Below are 23,379 nucleotides of genomic sequence, written 5' to 3' on the forward strand. Positions count from 1 at the left end.
AACTAAAAAAACGCCCATTGATTGAGAGTCACGGGAGCGATGCGCGCCCCCTTGTTCTTCTTCTTCTTCCTCATGTTGCTGCTGCTGCTCCTCTCCATTCACTCACTCTGTGCAGTCATTCATTCATTCATTAATTCATTCATCACTTTCCCCCTCTCATTCACTCACATAGTTCCCCCGACAAAGCCTGTGAATGAAAAGATAAATAGATGGGTTAAATGTGGGGAAGACACCTGTATTGTTCTGTTGGTGCACTATAGAATTTAAAATGTAAGACTTTTAAATATAATAAAAGTTGTATATATATATACATATATATATAAATATATATATACATATATGTATGTATATATATATATATATATATATATACACATATATATATATACATATGTACATGTACATAAATACATGGTAAGTCTCGGGGGATAGAACATAGTGTTCCCTGTGTGACAAAAATCAGTCTCTAAATGTTCACATGTAACATGGTTTGCCTGTGTGTGTAGGTCAGGAGGTTGGGTGGGTTAAAGCCTTCTCGATTCACAAATAAATAAAATGCACGGTTTGCTGCACACGCGTCTTCGGTTGAGAAGAACTCAACACTTTTTTTTTTAGATATCCTTCTATTTCTGAAAGGCGACCGTGTTAAAAATAAACCTCCCTCTCCCTCCCTCCCTCACTCACTCACTCACTCTAAGATTCACAAACGCTGAATTTCAAACCTGACTTTAATCAGCGGAGTCGTGTAAATAGCCCAACAGGGGAGACGCCGATGATGCGGCGGATCATTTCCAAGAGCCGTCAAGTAATCGATCATTTTCGGTTTCCAAACTCGCTTCCTTTAAAGCTCACACAAACAGATGATGTTCTTTTTTTGTTGGTTGAGGCTCTTACTGCTCTCATTATTGGCTGCAAGGATTACATTGTGTGTGTGTGTGTGTGTGCGTATAGCTATATACTGCTGCAGCAGAAAGAAATGCTGTGTGTGTGTTTGAATTTCTCACCTTTTGAGGACCTTTTCTGGCACAAACACTGACCTTGTCGGCTGTACCAGTTTAGTTCATGGAGACAAACCCTGGTCCAAACTGGTTAAGTTGAGGGCTATATCTGTGTATGTGTATTTACAGCGGTCACACGTGCAGCAGCCGCTTCCCTGCTCTCCTGCTGAAGTTGACATGTTAACACTCACTGGCTGCTATATTTAGCCCAGCCTCACAGTGCTGTTACTATTCCCAGCATTGTACATGAGGGGGCGGACTTTGCAGGTTCCTTTTTTTCTTAATAACAGAGAAGAAAAAGTTCCCTTATCATAACCAATTTATTTTACAGCATACACGCCTATAGTTCATTGTTCACCATTCCAGTTAGACCTTTCACTTTTCCAAGAACGACTGACAAAGCTAGGAAAGTCGTGTTATGTTGGAGTGTCAATTATGAGTCCAGGAATACTGATTTTCTGATCCTCTGCAAGAACAAAATATGTTGTCCTCACATCAACCTGATCAATATTTCAGTCAACATATGCCAGTACAAATCATACAGCAATCCACACCACCTTTACCAGACTCTACCAAAACTCAAATACAGTCTTTCAGACTTCAGTTTTTTCTCTGAATTTTCATGAAATAATTTGAATACTTCAGTGGCACAAAGTTTCCATCCTGCACTGATTACTCTGCTAGTGTCAAGGCAAGTACCTTTTCAGCACCACAGAGAGTTCCAACTAGACCCTCTGCCCTCATCACAGAGATTCAGGACCATGGGCAGCTCCCACCAGACTTCTAAACATGTATTGTCTCATCAAAGGACAACATGGTACAGCCTTTGCTTATATTTTCAACCATCTACTACCTGTTGACCTTTTACCTGTGGCTAAATTGTCATGACCTTGTTAGGAAATCTGTAGTGTGGTCTTGGAATGCTGTGGTGCAAAGAAAATACAACAGTAGTCACAAATACTAATCTAATTCCTGTTCACCATTTCTGAAGTGGATCACCAATGGAGTCCAATCAAACTAACTGCAGTTAAACTCTAGATTGGTTGTAAGGACTCAAACAAGGCTCTATCTGGCATATCAGGAAACTGAATTTACCTGAGAATGTCTCCATTGAAAGGTGGTTGGCTAAGGGTTGTGGTGTAAAGTCTGCCATCTGTATCTCAAGAAGGAGGCTTAATTATGTCAGTCATCAGTGGTGTGCATTGCAGGCTGCAGTTTATGTGACAATGGGAAGTAATTTAACATTAAAATGCCTGAAAATTGCATGCACTGTAACTTTACTTTTTAAAAAGTTTTCAGGGCACCAAACATGGGTAAAGTGAACATTCTGACCTGACCTGACCTGACAAGATTAACTGAATTGAAATATGAAATCCAATCATTAAGCGGCTGCAACACGTGGACAAAAAGGGATATTAGACTTGCACTCATGCAGTGTGTTGAACAGTATGAAGGTCCTGTTTTCCTGACACCACAACCACACAAAAGCTGGGTAATAAAGTGAGAAAACCAATCGAGTTCCACCAAGTGCTTCAGGACAATTGATTTACCTTCACTTTTACTCACATGGACTCGTACAGTCGCACCTTCCTTCTCTTTCTCTCTATCCGAGGGTCGTCTTCGCTTCCTCTGCTGCTGCTGCTGCTGCTGCCACCCACTCCTCCTCCACTTGATTATTTTCAGCATCACTCTGCGTGTGTGTGTTGGCTGGCTGGCTGACTGGCAGGTTGGTTTGGGAAATACCTGGTCACGATCAATGAGAAGATGGTTTATCGCGGTTGCACACCGCCCCCTACTGTCCTAAGGAAAGAACTGACAATTAGACCTTAAACGCACTGTACAGTTTGTGCCAAAAGATTTGCACTATCACTGCAAAAAAAAAAGCTGTATATAATGCTGTATATGCTATAATAACACTAACACAGATACATATGTATCACACAACATACTACACAAGAAAACAGAGGGTCAGTGCATTTCACCACTAATTCAGCAGAGAATAACAACTCTCATAATAACAGAGAAGGTTTTCATGATACAATGTTTTCTGTCTGTGTCATGACAAACTAGATGTGTTTAAGACTAATTTCCCTCCGTTTGTCGTCTCTGAAACGCTCGCCTGGCTCGCAGTGTTCCTTTCTCCATGGGCATTTATCCGAGCACAAACACAAAGGGAGACAAAAAAGACATGAAAGCTTTAAGTGACTTGCTGTTGATAAAAATAGAACCTGGTTGCCTTGCGTGGAAAACCATGGTCTTGATCGCCCTCTAGGGGGGAAAGTCTGCCAAGACAAGAAGCAATCTAAGCAGTCTTTGAGACGTTTATTTTCAGCAATAAAATTCGCTGCCATATTCAACTGACTTAGAAAAGTGTTTAGTGTCCAATGTACATACAAAACTCTGTTTCTAATCAATTATACACATATCACAACACTGTACTACTTTTTGGGTATTTGACTAAATTGAAAGCTTAATTTTGCACATACGAAATAATGTTAATAGCTCTAACAAATGACCATAATTCTGCAGTATACTGTATTTCACTTTAGAGGCGGTGCTCATCACAATTAAGGGATGATGGCTTACATTTTTAACTATTCAATCATCCCTGTTTGTATAACATTCAATACAGAAAATCCAAAGTTTAAGCATCCCCTCCTCCTACTTCCTCCAGAGTATCCACATACAAAGAGAAAACCAATTGAGCAATTCTTCAAATTAATCAATCTTTACCACCAGTTACGATCGTCAGAACTGAGGAAACATTGATGTGAAACTCATCTTTAAAAGGGCTTTGTATTACAAAGTCTATTTTAGGGTAAACTTTAAATAATCCCACTGCCTAAAACCATAATTTAGAATCCAGTGAAACAGGCCAGTGTTGATGAGGGCTTTGTTATATAGCAAGGGCATTTACAGGTGTTTGGGTGGAGCAGAGCCTCCATCACATGGGTAGATAAAGTATCCTCTGCACAAACTATAAACTATTCAATTATGGAAAGCTACTTTGACAAAACTCACCCAACTCCAGCAGTGGACCAAGGGGAGGAGCCAAGAGTAAGATGGGGGGTAGACAGAGGGTTGATTGAGTTATGTGGAGTAATGCAGACCCTAGATTTTGGGCTAAAATGACTTGCCATGCTTTAGAATATACATAAGCGAATACAAATGACAAACCAGGAAAAGCAGGCTTATTGGACAAATGGAATGGATGAATGGGTGAGAAATAACAATTCAGACCGAAAAAAAATGTGCAGGAGGGAGTGGGGGGCATCTTGAGCTTGAAGCTTAAGTGAGGAAAATTCTTCATAAAACAAGGACAAAATCCATAGTTCCATACAAGTTTATGATAAAAATCCAATGACACATCATTGTTTCATACAAAGTAACAATCAGCCAATTCAACTTAAGCTCTAATAAAAAATAAGATTAAATAAAAATGTAAAAAGAAATGCATTCATCAACATGTTGCAAGACAAAAGGATCTTTATCTTTTCCTACAGATATCTGACAAAAATATTTCAGTTACCACATGGCAGTCTTTTGATCCACAAAAATACACAGAACAATGTTTTTTTTTTTTAAAATCAAGGAAAGACACAATAAGGTTTTACTTCGACTAGGCTCTGGGATAAGAGGATATACAGAGAGTCAGTGTTGTAATCGCAGGTAAAAAAAAGTCTGAGCCCATTCTCCGAGAGTCTGAAGACAAGAATCTCTAACCCCGCCCAACCAAAATGAAAAAACAAAAGACAACTTGTGTGTGGGGTGGCGGGGAGTGAAAAAGAGGTGGAGACTTTAAAAAAAACTGAAGAGTAGATGACAAAAAGTCCAACACGATGTGGAAAAGATCCTGATGTGATGCAGTTCAATGAGCAATAATTTGTGTGCATCTTAGTAGATTCGACCTCGGCTCCTGTTTCCTCTGGCTCCGAAGCCTCTTCCTCGGCCGCCCCTAAAGCCACCACGCTCTACAAGTCGACAGCAAAACAAAAAAATTAGAGGGAAAACTCCAACACTGAAGTATTGCTAGTATTGTAGGTGTCACACAAAGCACACTATCATGACTGTTTTGTTAAGTTTATTTGTTTAGCTAGTTAGGCTACCTGACAAAGTTCAGATTCGCAGGCTTGGACGTTTACCATCGATATGACACAGATCTGACTTGCAGGTTGATGACATTGACTTTCAGTACATGCGTTTCAGCAAAAACCTTATATCAGATGTTTATCTGCTCACATACTGAGGTGAAACAAATTTGATTTTAAAATCAGAAGTAACTATTGGATTTCTGTGTCCACACAGCCCTGAGGAAGTGTGTGTCAAAATCAACAGATGAAGCTGCGGACTTACACATTTTACAGATGCACCTTTTAAAATTCAGAGAGTCAGGGTCAGAAACTACTGGAATAAAACATTTTCAGGTGAGTGCATCTCAACAGATTAGATGTGAATTAGAAAAACACAAAATAGACCGGTGCGCAGTTTTTAAGATGAACATGCTGCATAACAGTGTTTACAATATAGTGCCACCAAGTGCTGCTCACCATAGTTAAAATTGCCAATGGTGGCGCTGTACTTGCCACTGGGGGGATTGTAGATTTGCCGTGCATCTCTTCGGGGCAGAGGAGAAATCTGTTTTTTTGTGCTGCCCCCAGAGCCCATCTCCTCAGCTGATGGGCGTTTTGCCCTGGAGGAAAAAAAAAGTAAGAGAGGATCAATTAGGGCAACAAGGACATCCAGCTGATGTATGAATTGCCTCTAACAGCTAAATGAAAAGCAGGTTTCATCAATGATGTGTGACAAACAGTAGCAGCAGACTTACGCTACAGCCTCTGCCTTCTGCACAGGTTTCCAAGATAGCGTGACAGTGCTCTTATATGAAGGGGGGTTGTGGAATAAATCCTGCAAAGAAAAATTAAGACATCCGATGAAACCCACCACTGGTTAGAACACAATCCACATCCTGTTATCTTCTACACCAAAGTGATATAGATATGGAAGCCATTTGTGCTATACTTAAATCTAAAATACAACAAATACTTCAGTCTCTATAAACATGTGTTAAAATGAGAAGCACATTCCCTTCTCGCCTACACTGAACTGGTTTTCATAAACTCAATGTCTCAACTGTCTTTCTTGGAACTGCTTGAGAATTTATGTCCTGGTTCGTCATGGTGGTGATGAGTGGGGCTGAAGTGTCAGTGGGAGGAAAACAAAGAAAAGGGGTGTGGGGATAAGGTGTGTAACTACCACAACGCTTCCGTTACTCTTCTATTAATTAAAAAACAACAACGTAGTTATTGGTAATTTGGTGTGGCATTCCAGATTGCACACATTTGCATTATTTTGTGTGTATGGCCAGCACCATACCTTGATGAGGACATTGATGTTGTTTGTGATCTTCAGGGCCACCACTTTAATCTTGTTCTGATTACAAACAAAATAAAAGTCAGACAGGAGATCATTAATGGCAGGACTGTCAGCAAAAAACATTGTTGCAAGTAATGTTTGCAATCAGGTTTCTACTTAAGGTATCAAATATGAGCAGACAGTAATTATTACCTCGTCTGTCTTCAGAGCATCTCCCGTCTTGCCTTGAAGTGCAACTCTCAACTGTCGGATATAGACCTGGAGGCCTCTGGCAAAGTACTGTAACCTGTTGAAATGAAAAGGTTAATCCATTTAAAAGAGCTTGCAATGATTGTCACACACATCTCAGTTATCAGCTAATTTAGCAGTTTACTGTTCTCTTATACATTTTTTTGCGAGAAGCTGTATCACCTGATCTTAAAATCTTTGATACGCTCAGCATCCACTTTGTCGAGAAGGAAGTCTGGCAGCTTCTTGCCCAGCTGGTGGAAGCTGTAGAGGAGGCACTCGACGTAGCTGAACTGCAGTTTGGGCTCCTCACTTGTTGAGTTCTCTCCATTCTCCACCTCCTCTGGTGGCAGAGGCATAAACTCCTACACAAACAAAGGCAGAAAAATCTTAACTGGAACATAATTATACATACAGCTCAGACTATAACGATTACCCAAAACAACCAAATGTGGATATTTTTCATCAAGTTAAAAAAAAAGACATGCCTCTGCATTACACATTTGCAAAGGCAATTGGGAAAAAGGTTGTGGCATTTGGGAATGTGGGATATTCATAAATGAAAAATTATGCAAACAAAATTGAGTTGAGTCTGACAGTAACACCTGTAAAAAAAAATCTTTTTAAGTACGACTTCTATTTCAAATAAGCGGCCAAAATAAGACATGAAAAAACGAACTCAGGCGAATGTATGTCCTCCGAAAACAATATGAACTTAAAATTAGGTAAGTCCTCAAATAAACTAGTGGGGAAAACTGTCCATGTGTACTTGTGCATTGCCACTACAACAGGACAATCTGTTCTCACCAGCAGCTTGGTAAACAGCATGTTGACGTTGGCCTCCAGCTTGTCCATGTCTCCACAGAACGGACTCATCTCAGCCAGCAGCTTCAGTACCTACACACACACACACACACACACACAGCAATGTGCATTGCTAATGAGAAAAAAGGGTTGTGTGGAGCAGATTAACGACCCATTAACAACATGCAGTTGGCTGACACCTCTGACAGGTGGCTGCCACACTGACTTTTATTTGCTACTACTACAAGTGCTTGCCAAATGTCAGACATTAGCAGTTGACCTTACAACAGTTACCATATTTGTCAGGCCTTTGGGAAAGAGGAGGAGCTTTACCAGGATGAAAACATTTTTTGATTCTGGTTTAAGTTTGTTTGTCTGATTGCCACACAGATTTATTGGGTAAAACTGTATACATGAAAATACAATCACTGAGGATGACAGTATATAACACTTATTTTCAATGCGTTTCTCAAACACACTCCTAGTTGTTTTCCCAGTTGACCATATTCTTAGGGGATGGAAAAACATTGCAAAACTTTGAAATACTGAGATTGTGATTCGGCACCACACAAAAAGACTGAAATGAAAAGAAGTGCAACCTCTACAAATAGACATTCAACTTCATTTGGAAATAAATTCAACCATATTTGGCGTGCTGTCATTTACAAACAAAATTAAATATGGAACACAACAAGTCTGCAATATGTAATATAAAAATTTAAGAAGAAGTCACCTCCAACTGAATGTCCACCTCAGCCACTGGGCTTGTCAGGATGCTGAGGTTGGGTAGCACATGTTCACAGAAGTAGGTTACAAAACGTGTGGAGTGGACATTTTTCTGTAAAACAACAATTAAGTAGAGTTTAATGTCTCCTGACATAATTTCTCAGCACATCCAGCAGTAACTTATTCACTGATTCATTAGAATCAGTAAATACTACTGCCATAGACACATTTAATAACAACATTTTTACACTCTAGAAAGCACCAACAAATTATACAACACAAGAATACTTTTTTTATGATTTAGCAAAAGGCAAGCAAAATAAAACAGCTTGTACTATATATATAAAGATGTTTGAAACATGAACTTGGCAAAGGTAAATTGGCATCACTCACAGAGAACAGGGGCAGGGCCTGGCGTGTGCACTGCATCAGACGGTCAACAGTGTCAGGGTCGGCTGGGTTTAGAGCCTGTTCCAGGAAAGCCTGCTCTACGACCAACTCCACCAGCTGCTGCCGTCCATGCACCGTCTGCAACGCACGAAGGCCCGACACCACACGCATCAGCAACACAAACTCCTCTCCCGTCACGTCCTCCAGCACCTGAGCCACAAGCAACGAAGAGACAAAAAGGTCTTTAACACACTTTTTTTAATCAACGATTACAAAAAAAGACAAGACTAAGCTACTTGTTTCAATAAAAAATTAATTTCAGATTAGGCCAATATGGAGAATTACAAATAATGTAAATTATCTGTGCTACATGCTATGCTTACCTTCTTTGTTTCTGCAAAGACATACTCGTCCACCTCCTTTGTCATGACATCCTCTGGTAGAGTCTTTAGTTTGGTTGACAGAAACTTGATCGCTCTTTCTCGCACTATGTCCTCTCCCTGCAGGACCTGAGAAAACAGGCCTCCAAGAGTACCTGGATGACAAAAGACAAGAGCAGGCAGAGTTATGTGATTTAATATAACTTCGACTGACATCAACCACTGTGAATTTTACTAAGTTTACGCATACAAGAACATTATTTAGAAAATAGGCACTAGGGTAAGCAGCACTTACCCCTTGCATCTATCTTGAAAATAGAAATCAGTGCTGCATTAACTTGGTTGAATTCTGCTGTGTCATCTGAAATACATACACATTTGGGTTAGTCAACGAGGCTGGACATTATTCAGATTTTATGAGACATAAACAAACTTATGTTTTATTTTTTATCCCAAGATCGATCATAGCACACACTTGTTTCAGTCATGGCTGATCAAAAAGTCAATTTATCTCGAGTTGTGAATACCTGTCTGAAGGAGCTGAGTGAGAATATCTGCAACTCTGAGGATGTTCTCGCCAGTTGCAAACCTTGGGAGCTCCTTGATGGCCTGCCTTCGAATCTGAAACAAGACACACAGGCAGTGTTATAGGATGAAAGTTACTTCTGCAAGTACATTTATCCATAAGACGAAAACAAAAGGTGCACAAAGAAACCTGGAGGCTAGAAGGACCATATCTTCATCCCGCTTCTAGTCTATTATAAAGACATACATGTGTTTTACTTTCATACTCACCGAAACATCCTCATCTTCACAAAGATCAAGCTGAGCATTTATGGCTGCATCAGCCAGCTCTGGAAAGCTGCTGAAAAACTTGGGAATAAACTGTGCTGCCAGGCGTTTCTCCTTAGGACCACCCTTCACACCATCCAAGATTACTTGGTAGGCATCTTTGTGCTGTGGATGAAGAGCAAATCTATAAATAAACATGTTCACATTATAATATGACACGAGTTCAAGAGTAAAGTAATTTAGAGTTCAGGGTCACTGTCTGTAATGCCCCCTGGAATAGTTGTGCATAAAATGACCATCAGTGAATGTTGATGTAAGGACTTTGACTTGTTCACCTGGTTACCTAGAAACCCATTTAAATCGTCACATTAAGGGAGAAGTCGCCTGAGTGAGAGCACAAAGGTCATTTTATTTACACACAGATGTTAAGTAATTCTTAAGGGAACTCGTCATCCATAGAAAAACACTTGAATGGTGTCCTATGTGGCATTGGGTGGAATATTCTGGGATACCTCCACTTTGAATGGGAAAATAAACACACACCAAACAAATGCAGCTAATAGACCAGTGTTAAAAACATAAACCAGTAAAACAACAAGGCCCGGATTTTGCATCATACCAAGTTCTAGATAATCATTTCATATACTGTCAACCTACAGATTCACAAATAATCAACCGGGTGGTTTGAATATGATCAATAATGAGGGTCAAATTAGGGCCGCCTGTGCTGTGGGTCGCCACGGCAAGGCTGTTGCCATTAGCAGTGTTAGCTACAGTTAGCCTAGCGCGCGCACAACAACGTTATATAAGCCAACACAGTTATCAACATTAAGGGTGGAAAAAACGAGAAAACAGTCCAGAACACCTTCCGTTTTGTTTAAATGCGGAGCTTAAGAAAGTATTTTGATATTACCGTGCTCAGGTTGTCCTTAGCGTCGGCTAGGATTCCGTAGTTACGGTAGAGATCTTCAATAGTGACCGCCATCAGCGTGCGTCAGGGTGACTGCCGCTCACAAATAAGAAAACCGCCAACAAAACCACGGAATAAAACCTTCCCTTCCGGGTCACTTTGTCTCAGACGACTGAAACACGAGCAACGGTTCTCTTTACCGGCGCGTGTGTTCTGTGGAAAGGGGACGGGGAAGAGAGCTCTGCATAAAACCGTGAATGAACACACCGACGTCGGCGATCCAGCTATGCTCTCCGACTAAAATGGTAAAATGCTACGGAACAAAGAAAACAGCGCATGCGCAAGGTTAGCGAACCGCGCGGAGCTCCACAACACATGTGACACGGATCTGCGCAGAGAGAGCTGTGCGCAAACCCTCTCCATGCCGCTTGTGAATAATAAAAAAACAATAAAGCTTGCAAAACACACCCTTCACATTCATATGTACAGAAGTACAGAAGAGCATTAGGATTAGGTCCACATGTAAAATAACATTTTGAAAGACAGTAAAAATAAAAATAAAAACCTGCATGAATTCTGAGATCAAAGTCATAAATCTGAGAAAGTCAAAATTCTTTGCTCTCAGGGCCACTGTAGAATTGACTTTTTTCAGAACTAAGTCAATTATGACAGCTCTCTAAATTCTGACTTTAATCTCAGAATTCTGACTTTAAACTCTTCTTTATGGAGGAGAATTAGGGCCACATATACATCATGCATCATTGCAAATAAGAATTTAAACACAGAATTCTGCCATGATTCATGCCGTTTTATTTATTTTTCTTTTCTGTACTTCCGTATATATATGACCTCTGATAGTAAATGAAAATAAATATATCAAAAAAAGAAAATCAGTGCCAACACTTTTATTGAGCCAATAAATTGCAACAAAAATTCTGTACAAGCATCGTTCCCTTAAAAAAAGTTTCTGGTATCACGCGGTGAAGCATAAGCAGAAAAAAAGTGGCTTCACAGGAATCTGATTCCTGCTCCAAACTGGACCCCATCACATATCCTGCAAGGAGAAGAGGAAATGATTTCAGAGCAGTTTCAAATAAACCATAAATCTGATTATTTCTGGTGCATCAGAATCAGACAGCAGGGATGGATTGATACCAGATGTATCGACTGATGTAAACATCAGTCTAATACTGTATTTGAAACATTTTACATGACTAATAAAACATTGATTGTGAAAATACAGAATTGCAGTATATAAAAAGCTTGCTTCTTTTTTCAGTGCGGGTTACACTGAATGAGACAAGACCTAATGTTACATTTTATTATTCAGTGGTTGTTTGCAGGGGTGATACAGGGGATCAAGTATACCTGGTGTCTCAGCTAACCTAAACCTAACCCTACCTGTCTCCACTCTGGACACCCATGGGAATGCAGTAATTCAACTCCAGCCTGGCAATGTTCCCCAAACGCACAACAATGCCCAGTCCATATGACCAACGGATGCATTCTGCCAGTTTCTTCAGATGTGCTTGTGGCCCCTCACCTAAAAGAAAATAGACATATAGTTTAGTTTAGGCCAAACAGTGGATCTGTTTTGCAAAGACAAATTCCAAACCTGGAATAGGTAAATATAACATCAAAACAGATCTTTCCTGAACCATCTTTCTGATTAAAATTAATTAATGTTAAGATCTGCTCTATAAAATATGAACCTTAAACTGTAAATGTAAATTGCTCACCATAGTTGAGGTTACACAGGTTTCCGGCATTGAGGAAGAAGTGTGTTCTGAAAAGGTCACCAAAGCCCCCTCTGCCTGGTCTGAAGGGAAGAGGGGTATAGAGGTGAAGGCCTCCAGCCCAGTAGGCCTCTCCTCCCATGTAGTCACCTGCCACACCAGTAATCCCAGCACACAAGCTTGCAATCAGTCATGTAATTCCAGTGTGGTTATCAATTAAATCAGCCAAGTTAGCATCTCACCTTCACTCTGTGGGCCCATACTGTACATGCTGAATCCCCTGATGCTAGTGGGGCCACCAAGGTAGAACCTAGAAGTCAAAATAAGACAAAAACCCACAGGTTTGATGATGAAAGTGGGTCTAGTCCAGACATTTGCCAATTAAAAATACAGATAAATGCTGGTCTTTTACTTGGGTCATTAAATCACAGTCTCCATTATCAGGAGCAGTGACTTGTTATGCAGCACTCACTGCAACAATGAAGGTATCTTCAGTGCAACACTGCTGCAAATAGGGCTATAAAAACCCTCATTTGAGAGTCAGTCAAATTTGAACAAAAACCATGAAACACATATTCATCTGTGACAATGAATTATAGAAGATGTAAATTTATCAAAAATGAACACAAATAGAAGCTTAAAAACATGAATCAACATTGTGGCCACAGTCGAAAATCTTGAAATCAATGGACTATTTAATAATAGCAATAGACTGATGCAGAATATTACTGTACCTGTCTGCTACGTTTGTTGGATTCTCACCGATGGGTAGAAGCAAACCACCCCACATTGAGGCAGAGAGGACCTGAAGGAGACAATTACAGGGTTTAGTAAGGTCACTTCTAATAACTGAACCAACATTTTGGACAAAAATATGAAATGTATAAACTCACAGAGTCCCAGAAGAGTGATTTGTTGAGCTGGATCTCAAAGTCCTCCTTCAGGAAACTGACGTCTCCCCCAGTGTAACCAGCAAGTTCCTAAACAGCCACACCATAAGTAATGTTGTTTTCATGTATCATTTGGATAGCTGACTAAACGGGTAAACTACAAACCTGGTGAATCTTTAGTAAGCCACCTTTCCTGGGAAGAATGGAGGAATTCCTGGTGTCAATGACCATAGCGTGCTTAAAAAAAAAATGGCTTTCTCAATATACAAGATACAGATTATTGTCACCGTATCTTAAATATAAGCACTGGATTAAAGCTGTGATATGAATTTTCTGTCAGAGGGAACAATTTCAAATCCAACAATAAAAATGCAATGTAAAATTGCAGACAAACACCGAAAGTGAGGACTTAAGGGAATGGCCACTCTCCTCGCGGATGGCAAATGATGCAGTGCGAGCTAAACAGCTCAGCTCTCTCCAAACTCCCTCCCACTTCAGTGTTTGATTGGTCTTCCACACTGGGAACTGTGTGTGACAGATTGAGGTTTGTACAGTTATCATGCAACAATAAGCAGAAACAGTAACATAGTTTCTAGCAAAAAGTTTTTAGCAAAAAGTGTGTCTTTATAACAAACAAAGAACAATGGCTTTGGGACAGTCTCTAAAATCAGCTTTTTAAATCATGTAAAACTTAAAAAAGAAACACGATATATTACTAGAAAGTATTTACACTTAGTTCTGCAGAGACGCCTCGATCTGTCTCCCTCAGTGAACTCCACGGAAATTGACCTGTTACCTTGTACAGGTTGAGTGTGATACTGAAAATGAAAAAGGAAATTTAAATACCCTACAAAGATTACGTCCTGATTGTAAACTACATCCATCTATAGTTACTGCTATACAATAATGGGTCATTGGCTGTGCCTTTGGTAGGGAAGTACCTGTCTAATGTCAATCTAGATATAATAGACACATATGCAAAGTGATTACCACTGTAAGAAAAGTTATTTTATGGAGCTGCTCATAACTTACTTGCGTTCAAAGTGGCCAGGTTGGGGTTTGAAGAAGGACAGGCCATAGGATGTCTCTTTGGTGCCATAGGAGAACTGAAAGTTGAGCTTCTCTGCACGACCAAGTACATTAGGTAACTTTAGCCCCAGTACCTAAAATTAAAGTAGGTATGATTAGACTATCACAATGACAAACAGCTTTGAAATAAGTACTGAAAACTGAGGTTATAGTCAAAATTGACTCATTGTCTATAGAAAGAAACTGATTTGCCAATTTTGATGGATGTGGATGGTGACAGGAACTATTATATTGCTCACCATGCTCCCTTCATTGTTTCCAACCATCGTATTGTAGCTGCCCGTTAATCGCCTCAGCTCAATGACCTCAAAGGTCACATCAAGGCCGTTAGGAAGAGCATCCTCACCTAAGGAGATGAGGAAAAAGAAGAATATTAAGTTTAAAATGATGACACCAAATCTCCTGTGGTAAAATATGGAACTGATAATAATTACTGATCCTCTTAAGGAAAATGGATCATTATAATTTGAACATTAAACAATTTATACATAGTAATTTGTACATTTATTGGAAAGACTGTGCTCTGAATAACTGTACCTCGAGAAGTGTCAATAACAACTTCCACTTTTCTGAAAATACCAAGACGCAGCAGCTTCTGTCGAGCTTCATGAGACTTCCGCATGACCTGTAACACAAATTAAACCATGCTTTTATGTCGGTAGATGTTACTCACAAGCACAAACAACCCTTCAGGTGATGGTTCAGTTAAACAGGAAAAACTGAATTTACCCACTTAACTAAAGGCGAACCTAATACAATTTGTACGTAACACGTAACATGTAATCGAAGTAATCAAAGCCGTAGTGCCGTCTACACATACACCTACATCAATCAAGTTTTTTGCCCGGAAAACTTCTGCAATTTCGTACGTCAACAAGTCCTCTTTGGTTCTTCCGAGGCCGTCTATGTGCACTCGTTGAACCACAACCTGAGAAACAAGAGAGACAGACAACACTGAGAAAATTAACTACATCCAAATCAAAACACAATCAAAACACACTGTAGAGAGAGTGTCCCAGAGAGTGCGGTGCAATTATTGTCTGAAACATGAAAAAATGTACATCTTTGTTTTCAAGAACTTCTTGTTTAGGCTCCTGTTCAATCTCTGCAGCCTCTATGTCGTCTGGTTGAACTCCAAGCTCTGGCCCTTGCATGGGCAGAGGATCCAGGCTCTGCAACACAAAACATTATAATTTCATTCAGACTCATTCAGACAGAGTTCAAGCTATCAGGTCTGTCACAGACTGTCTGTGTAGTTATATTCTTGACATTTGACGCCCTAAACGTTTAAGAGCTTCAAACCTCTGCTCCTATTTGTCCAGCTACAGCCTCTATGCAACTAAGACTGAACTTTATTAAGTGCAATTACATAACTGTACAATATTTAAGTATTGTTTAAAAGTATCAGTGCTAATTTATTTCCACTAGATAAATGTTGTCCTTTTACTTCACTTACTTTCCATACATATGAAATATCACAAATTCTTTAAAAGAGGAACCTGTTCATTCACTGTTTTAGATATGTATCATATCTCCAGATTTTTGTAGCTAAATAGATAGATACTTAATTTCTTTTATTAACATTTACTATTATTTATTGTTACCTTTTGGTTTTGCAAATTTAGCTTGCAGTGTCGATACTTCTATTGTAAAGTTCACTGTTGACTACCAAACTAGATAGTGTTTTATGACTTGGTTATTAATGCATTAGTCTCATTATTCATTGATGTACATATTTCAAATAGCTTTGATTGACTGAGGAGCTACTTAAAACCACTCTGGTGGTGTGTGTTGGGTGGGGTGGGGGTACCGAATTCCAATGTTGCCTATTGCCGGCCCTGCTGTCCCTACGATAATGCATCACATGTATAAACCTAGAAGCAAGGGGAAATGAGAAGGAAGCTAGCGACACTTTTTGAGTGTTTTCAACAGCCCGTTCCCGGGTCTACAGACATTTTAGATTAAAACGTGCAGAAAATACCCCTGCTGCTGCAGCTGCAGCACCCTGGGATTAGTGGCAGTGACAGTCAAGTACACCACATCACTGATTGCAGTATACAGTAAAGGTAACTAGAGCATGCTGTGAGCAGCACAACATATGAGAGTGGAAGCCCCTTTAGCATTTCACTGAACAAAAGACAATGAATGAACGTTTCTCTATGAAATTAAAACTGTGTCTGCCAATTTTTACAGTCACAGAACTGGACGCATTGGCCTTGTTGCTGAATTTACAGTATACGTCTTTTCCTACAGTACACGAGAACAAACTATACTAACCTACTGTATGAACACACACTCGGGCTGTGACAGACAGACAGACAGAGACAGAGACAGAGAGAAATAGAGAGGTCACAGTCATGGCTGACACTTTAACCAGATATTCTCTTACCCGGGCGTGAACGGTGCCCATGTTAAACTCCTCGGGACGCTGTCCTATTGAATATGGACGGAATTAAAGTAAAACAAAACTAATTTAATATACAAGTAACCGGAGAAAGACTACGACAGTCTGTAAAAGGAGGCGGCCATGTCACTTCTTAACCACGCCCCCTGCTGATGCGCGTTCAACGCGTCAACGCTGCAAAATCCGTAGTTTGTCTTCTTAACATGACTTATGACAAGCGGTTTTAACATTTAATTGGTAGACAGGATATTCACTACCTATATACTATACATGCAACGTCATTCTCACTGGTCAAAACTACAGTTACAGATATCTGTAATTCAGTTTTTACACAATGTTTTGCCATTCACGTGTATGGGCTTTGCCATTATAGATATTCTCAATTCAGTCATAGATGTCTCTAATTCGTTCCAGATATCTACAACGTCATGATGAATAGTTATAATTCAAGTTCAAGATATATTTAACTATCCTCAATTGAAGATATCCACATTGTCCTATTTTTAAGCTATCTTGAGCTAAGTTTCACATAATCAAAATTAAGTTGGTGATATTTTGAACTTGAATTATGACTAGTCATTATGACATGGTAGATATCTGGAATTAAAGATATGGCAAAAGTGACGTCATTTTGACTGGTAAAAACTGAATTTCAGATATTTGTAACTGTAGTTTTGACTAGTAAGAATGACGTCACAGATATCTAGAACTACAATTCTTACTAGTCCCAATGAAATTATGACTCGTTAAAATGACAGACATCTTTAAAGGTAATTCCAGATAGTCAAACTTGACGATTAAATGTTAAAAGCGCTTGGCTGGGCTCCAAACTGATCTTTGTGTAAGATTTTTGTTTGTCTTCTTCTTTTTCTTCTTCTTAGTTATTTAATGGTAGTTGGCAACTTCCTGGTGCATTACCACCACCAATTGGTATGACCGACTGGAACTATCACTTCCATTCTAAAATAAATCTTAATAAACCATGTATGTCCAAACCATGATTTATTGATTTTTCTTTCCTTTGCCATCCAGTAACATCGTATCAACTTTCCTTTCCTCATTACTCTTTACAATGGCACTGTGGTGCAATGCTATTTCTTTTTCGGGGTCCCTTTGCACATTTGTATCACAAAAGTATCAGCTGAAGCTAAAGGTGTCCATAAGTTCCTGAGCATCTCTGCAGGCCCTGTAGTCTGTAAAAACAATCACAAAAAAAGGGAGATTTTTAAAAAGCGTGTAAATATTGTCTTTGTCGTGATGTTTAGATTATAAAAGCTGGTCTTACGCTTCTGTTTTGAATGTCTTGTGTGATATTCTGTCTTCATTTATACCTTCAGGGCATTCATTAATGTCCTTGATGCCCAGTGTGATCAGTGCTGGGTTAAAGGATCAGTGACAAAAAAATCCACAGTTCATTGTTTAAAAATATTGATACTGTGAATGTTATACATTGTTGTAACAATAATAATAATAACATTGTATGCAGTGGCACCTCACCCTGCTTGTATTGTTCAAAAGTGATGTAGTTTTGATTAGTGGGATCCAGTATTCCGAAGACTGCGTCCAAGTTGGAGTCGTCAAACATATTTGGCCCTTTCACGCCACCTTGTTTGGAATTCTTCAGCTGTTCCAGCTGCTCTATAAGAAACTCTCTGGGTTTTTCTGAATGAAAGAATCATTTAATGTATCAATAAATCACAAAAATCAAAATTTAAATTATTACTAATTTAGGGAGTGTTTAGAGAAAGATTCAGAATAAAAATCTTTCTCTAAACCCTCCCTACACAAACCAGTATTTTATACAAATGTAAGTACAATGTTAAGGAAAGTAGTGAAGATCAGCGAGCAGCAGTATGGGTTCATGCCAAAGAGAAAGAGTACCACAAAAATAGAGAAGGCCAGAAGGAGTTGCAATGGACACAATCAGAGGAGGGATAGTGATGACCACAGAGAAGGTTCATGGATGTTGTGAAGGAAGGACACATGAGGACACAGAAGAGGACACAGGGGCAAGATGAAAGCTGTGATCAGACGTGGCAACCCCTACAGGGGAAGCCAAAAGGACAAGTACCAGTAGCATTGCTCTTATCAAATTTATTTATATGTTTGTTTATTTCGGTCATGACATTTAGATCACTCATCAAATGTTATAATATCGAGTATTAAATTGTGTTTCTGTTATTCAGCCTTTACAAAATATTAGAAACTTCAAATCAATATACACAATTGATCAAAAAATAGTTTCAAAAAAGACTGAAATGTGTGAAATGTGTTCCTAAAAATGTTTAAAACAAATATTTAATCACTAACCGGGTCTGTAAAAGAAGAGCATACTGGTCAGATTGTCCATGAGCTCGATTACTTTATGTTTTTTCAGATAATCAGCGGCATCTTGTTCTCTCTGCGTCGCCATCTTCTTGACTTCACTTTTGTTGAGGCTCGTTGCTATGACACTGACATCTGTAGTTTGTGCGCGCGCACGCAAAGGAAACCGCAAAGAGAAAAAACCCCACTCGATCTTACGTTTGTAATGTCATGCCACTTTATGTTGTGCAAAGTATGAATTGGTACGTTGGGATGACGTCACGGTGGATCGTCTCCCGGGTCCACTTGGCGATTTTAAAGAATCCATCTATTACGTTATTGCTACGTACTTACCCCCATTATCACCATTTAATTCACAAACAGAATTTTATGGACATATTCCCCCATCCTTACTTTCATTTCGTTATGTATTTATTTAATTTTCCAGTTTCTGTTGATTACACAATACTTTACATAATATGTTCTATAGTCTGTACAACAACTCAACAGGTGTCATAAATGCATTTTGTTTTAATTGAGTATTATCAACATCAGACATCTTTTTTAAAATGTTAGTAATCTGATCTTATTCATGGAGGTAAATGCAGCATCTACAGTATAGCATGAATGTGACATGCCCATTTACATGGTTTGATTTGATTAAAGAATCTGTCCTTCAATTATATATAAAATAAACAAAAAATTAAAAAAAAGTAAGAGGTCAAAAAAACAGTAGCAGTATATTAGGTTGTACTAAAGTTTTATCTAATAGTAGTACATTTACATGCAGTAGAGCATTACTCATTAAACCTAAATATGAGCTTTGAGATATTCCATCTCACTACATTTTTGGCTGACAACTTCTATCAATATGGTAAAATATTAAATTGAATAAAAATGGGAATAGACATCAGCTGAGTAGACAAAAATGTTAAATTTCACAGATGTTCATATGTTGCGGAGCATCTCTGCAGGCCTTGCATCCTGTAGAAACAACAACATGTTTTATACACGTGAATATTGGCTGTGTCATGATGAGTGTTGAATATAGAAGCTGGCCTTACGCTTCTGTTTTGAATGTCTTGTTGGATATTCGGTCTTCACCGACACCTTCAGGACATTCATTGATGTCCTTAATGCCCAGTGTGAGCAGTGCTGTGGGGAAAATGGTCAGAGAGAATTAATTCACAGTTAATTGTTTAAAAACATTACCATTAATATAGTATTTTTTGTAGGCCACCGAGTGATGTTTGAATCAAGAGCAGTTCATATGAAGTATTTTAAGTATGACTTACGGCTTAAATATAGAATACAGCTTCTATTACAGCGGGTATACTATATAACAAGACAAACCTCAATGTTTTGTGCTCACCTTGCTTGTATTGTGCAAAAGTGATGTAGTTCTGATTAGTGGGGTCCAGTATTCCGAAGACTGCGTTCAGGTTGGAGTCGTCAAACAAATTTGGCCCTTTCATACCACTCCGTTTGGAACTCTTCAGCTGTTCCAGCTGCTCAATAAGAAACTCTCTGGGTTTATCTGAACAAAAGAATCAATCAAAACACAACACAACAATGAAAGTCATAATGTTCCGATTCAGACTGGAGTAGTGTTGTTTCAACTATATAATTACACGGTAGTCAGCCTTTACCATCAGTGGACAAGAGAGTAGAAACACAGCACAAACAGCAAACTGTATAATGGGCTAACTAACACTTAATATTGTCCTTTTAATTATCACTAACCAGGCCTGTAAAAGAAGAGCATGCTGGTCATATTGTCCATGAGTTCAATTATTTTGTGTTTTTCAAGATATTCAGCAGTGTCTTGTTCTCTCTGTGTTGCCATCATCTCTGCATCCATTTTGAATCTTGCTTTTTGTTCTTTTCTGAGTGTTTTATAATAGTGAACACTGAGGGTTTAAAGTCAGCTTTCACAGTACCTTTAATCAGATTAAAGGCAGATGTGACACATGAGAACAACTGTCCTTTCATTCTACTGTATGTCTATTGTGGAATGGTTTCCTGATATGTAGCTTGTCTTGTTGTTGATAGATTTAGAGAGACTCAGGTAATTGAGTAAACACTCTGGATCAGATTGTAGAGTCATTTAACATATATTGACAAAAACAATTTTTTTTTAGAATTACCTCATTTATTTAGTCTTCTTGGTCAAAATAATCAATAACTTCATGACTGTGAATTCATTGCTCTTTTTTCATTCCATAAATACTATTGTCATATATACTGACAACAAATGAATACAAGTGGATATATGAAAAAAAAAATTGATATGTTTCAAACAACATCCTTATTGCAGCAACCAAACACCAGAGGTGTAGCATTTGATTCCACTCTTGTTTGTTCCAGTAAAAGAAAACACCAAACATGTAAGGTATCAGTACTGACAAAACTGAGCTGCTTCAGTCTGCTTCAGTGAGAGTCCACCACACAGAGGATGTATAATTTAACATCAGTCCACTTTTTGGTTGGCAGCAAGCTGCTGTAAGGTAGCAGCAGCTTCTTCTCTGACTTTGTAGCCCAGCAGTTCTGTCTGAAGCTCCCCAGGCCTTGGTGGGGTCTCTGGTATGCTCTGGAATGACACACAAACATGTAACATATGAACAAAAAAACTTCAGTTGTTGCTTTTGAGTGAAACATGTGTATGATTTCAACAGTAGAGGAGCAAAGAAAACACACACTATATTGTCTGAAACAAATGTTTTAATACACAGTGATAGTTGTATGTAAAAACAACTATCCCAATTTGCATATGTTTTAATAGTAGGCTAAACATAAATACTATAACTCAAAATGACCACCATAATTTTCCCTCGGGATCAAAAAGTATCTTTCTATCTGTCTGTCTGTCTATTTAATAATGTCAATCAATATAGGTTTTACTATGGCCAATCTTTAGAAATCAGGGCAGGCAATGGCCGTCACATGATGGTGCATTTCACTGAAGTGTACTACACAAACAAGAAGATCAAGATTTCTGGTACGTGAAGGCCACCGTAGTTCCTTGACACTCTTGGGAAATGGAAGGGTTAACAGAGGAGTTAACCCTTCAACAATCTGCAGTCTCAACATTATACAACACAAATCGTTCACAAATCGACTTTCATTAAATATCATGTATAAAATAAATAAATGATACCGGAAATCAAAAACTAAATTACATTTTCATGCTGCTGGGTACCCTCAATCTTTATCACAAAAACAGGCCTGATTAATTAGTATACCTCTGATGTATCTCTGTTGTAGAAGTTTATTGAACATCTACAGGAAACACAGTTTATATTGTCCCTTACCAGATCGGGTAAGTAGTACTGGTGGACGAACTGTGCTCCTGCAAACATGGCCAGCATGCTAGCACTGAACATCCTCAGGTACTGAGGCCAAGACACACCAGCTGGCATCTTTACAGACTTCCTCCACCTGGAAATTGAGAGAAAACTGCAATGTATACCAAAAACAACCATCTCATCTTTTTCTGTTCTCCCTTTTTTCACTGTCGAACAGTAAAATATGTAGTTTATGCAAGAAAATGTGTGCTCATTTAGTCAGGATGTTGCTTGCAGTGGACAAAAATAATGAGAGAGACACACAGTTTTATTTGTTTAAAAGGTAACATAATCGTATACTTAATGTTCAATACTGACATCTGAATCTTATTAAGTATTAATTCAAGAAAATTCTTAATGTAATGTAAAGCGAGTCTTCTTACTGGCTTTCCCCAAATTGTGCTGAATGTTCAATACTAAAAATTAAAATTTCCTATTGTAAAATAATATAATTATTATACAATAATTCAAATGTTTTTGTTTCTCTTTCTTGACCTTGTCATGTTTAAAGCAAAGCTGGAAATTTTAAGAAAATTAAAAGAAAAGTTGGCCCCACCTCCAGTAACGATATGAGTAATTTCATTCTGTAAATATTTCATTAATAAAACAATTCTTCATAGGTTTTCAATTTTCGAGAGATGATGAGCTGTGTGGTTCGGTCATACTGGGTTTGTTGGGACTAATGTGACAGCTAACAGCGGTAACAGTTAAAAGCAAGCAATAACGACAGAGCACTAGACATAAAGTGACATAAACTAACACTGGTATGACCTTACCTCGGTTATTCCACTGTTATTTACACAAATCCTCACAAATTAGTTGAATTTCGTCATTTTGAAAACAAGTCTTCGTCAGGTCACACCGCTGTTTGGCTAACTCAGTGATGTTTTAAAATACTAGAGAGCGCTCACTCCTCTCTAATTCACTGATACCACACACATTAGATTTCAGATGCATGTTTAACCATAGTTTGTTGGCTCTTGTTTTGCGACTGTATTCATCAAGGTGTTT

The 23,379-nt window shown here is 38.7% G+C and overlaps 5 protein-coding genes across 7 annotated transcripts; all 5 read right to left on the reverse strand.

Moving 5' to 3' along the window:
* Window positions 1-4,325: 4,325 nt before the first annotated feature.
* On the reverse strand, window positions 4,326-10,945 carry api5 (apoptosis inhibitor 5). 2 transcript variants are annotated; one of them, XM_044035710.1, is made up of 14 exons: window positions 10,605-10,945; window positions 9,695-9,856; window positions 9,427-9,520; window positions 9,195-9,260; window positions 8,903-9,054; window positions 8,523-8,729; window positions 8,137-8,241; window positions 7,407-7,496; window positions 6,783-6,964; window positions 6,564-6,657; window positions 6,372-6,428; window positions 5,824-5,903; window positions 5,582-5,688; window positions 4,326-4,969 (listed from the first exon to the last, which is right to left on the reverse strand). In XM_044035710.1, exons 1-14 carry the CDS (start codon window positions 10,674-10,676, stop codon window positions 4,893-4,895), a joined length of 1,545 nt encoding a protein of 514 aa, XP_043891645.1. In that variant the 5' UTR covers window positions 10,677-10,945; the 3' UTR covers window positions 4,326-4,892. The 2 variants fall into 2 exon arrangements, with proteins under 2 accessions (XP_043891645.1, XP_043891644.1); XM_044035709.1 differs by having other exon boundaries at window positions 5,546-5,688; window positions 10,605-10,929.
* Window positions 10,946-11,491: 546 nt separating this feature from the next.
* Window positions 11,492-20,109, reverse strand: samm50 (SAMM50 sorting and assembly machinery component). 2 transcript variants are annotated; one of them, XM_044035712.1, is made up of 16 exons: window positions 20,089-20,109; window positions 16,706-17,913; window positions 15,378-15,488; window positions 15,143-15,244; window positions 14,854-14,941; window positions 14,556-14,662; window positions 14,260-14,390; window positions 13,958-14,045; window positions 13,624-13,752; window positions 13,393-13,464; window positions 13,231-13,317; window positions 13,072-13,142; window positions 12,580-12,647; window positions 12,341-12,487; window positions 12,003-12,144; window positions 11,492-11,655 (listed from the first exon to the last, which is right to left on the reverse strand). In XM_044035712.1, exons 2-16 carry the CDS (start codon window positions 16,724-16,726, stop codon window positions 11,610-11,612), a joined length of 1,410 nt encoding a protein of 469 aa, XP_043891647.1. In that variant the 5' UTR covers window positions 16,727-17,913; window positions 20,089-20,109; the 3' UTR covers window positions 11,492-11,609. The 2 variants fall into 2 exon arrangements, with proteins under 2 accessions (XP_043891647.1, XP_043891646.1); XM_044035711.1 differs by having other exon boundaries at window positions 12,341-12,496.
* On the reverse strand, window positions 17,858-19,133 carry LOC122775854 (EF-hand calcium-binding domain-containing protein 10-like). The gene is made up of 3 exons (XM_044036058.1): window positions 19,031-19,133; window positions 18,218-18,382; window positions 17,858-17,913 (listed from the first exon to the last, which is right to left on the reverse strand). The coding sequence occupies exons 1-3, from the start codon at window positions 19,131-19,133 to the stop codon at window positions 17,858-17,860; spliced, it is 324 nt and encodes a 107-aa protein (XP_043891993.1).
* LOC122775856 (EF-hand calcium-binding domain-containing protein 10-like) lies at window positions 20,085-20,885 on the reverse strand. The gene is made up of 3 exons (XM_044036059.1): window positions 20,768-20,885; window positions 20,397-20,561; window positions 20,085-20,179 (listed from the first exon to the last, which is right to left on the reverse strand). Exons 1-3 carry the CDS (start codon window positions 20,883-20,885, stop codon window positions 20,085-20,087), a joined length of 378 nt encoding a protein of 125 aa, XP_043891994.1.
* Window positions 20,886-21,295: 410 nt separating this feature from the next.
* lg10h12orf73 (linkage group 10 C12orf73 homolog) lies at window positions 21,296-23,268 on the reverse strand. The gene is made up of 3 exons (XM_044035713.1): window positions 23,145-23,268; window positions 22,336-22,462; window positions 21,296-21,614 (listed from the first exon to the last, which is right to left on the reverse strand). Exons 2-3 carry the CDS (start codon window positions 22,441-22,443, stop codon window positions 21,495-21,497), a joined length of 228 nt encoding a protein of 75 aa, XP_043891648.1. The 5' UTR covers window positions 22,444-22,462; window positions 23,145-23,268; the 3' UTR covers window positions 21,296-21,494.
* Between the last annotated feature and the right edge of the window lie 111 nt (window positions 23,269-23,379).

The sequence above is a fragment of the Solea senegalensis genome, linkage group LG10 (genome assembly GCF_019176455.1).
Source record: "Solea senegalensis isolate Sse05_10M linkage group LG10, IFAPA_SoseM_1, whole genome shotgun sequence".
Lineage (NCBI taxonomy): Eukaryota > Metazoa > Chordata > Actinopteri > Pleuronectiformes > Soleidae > Solea > Solea senegalensis.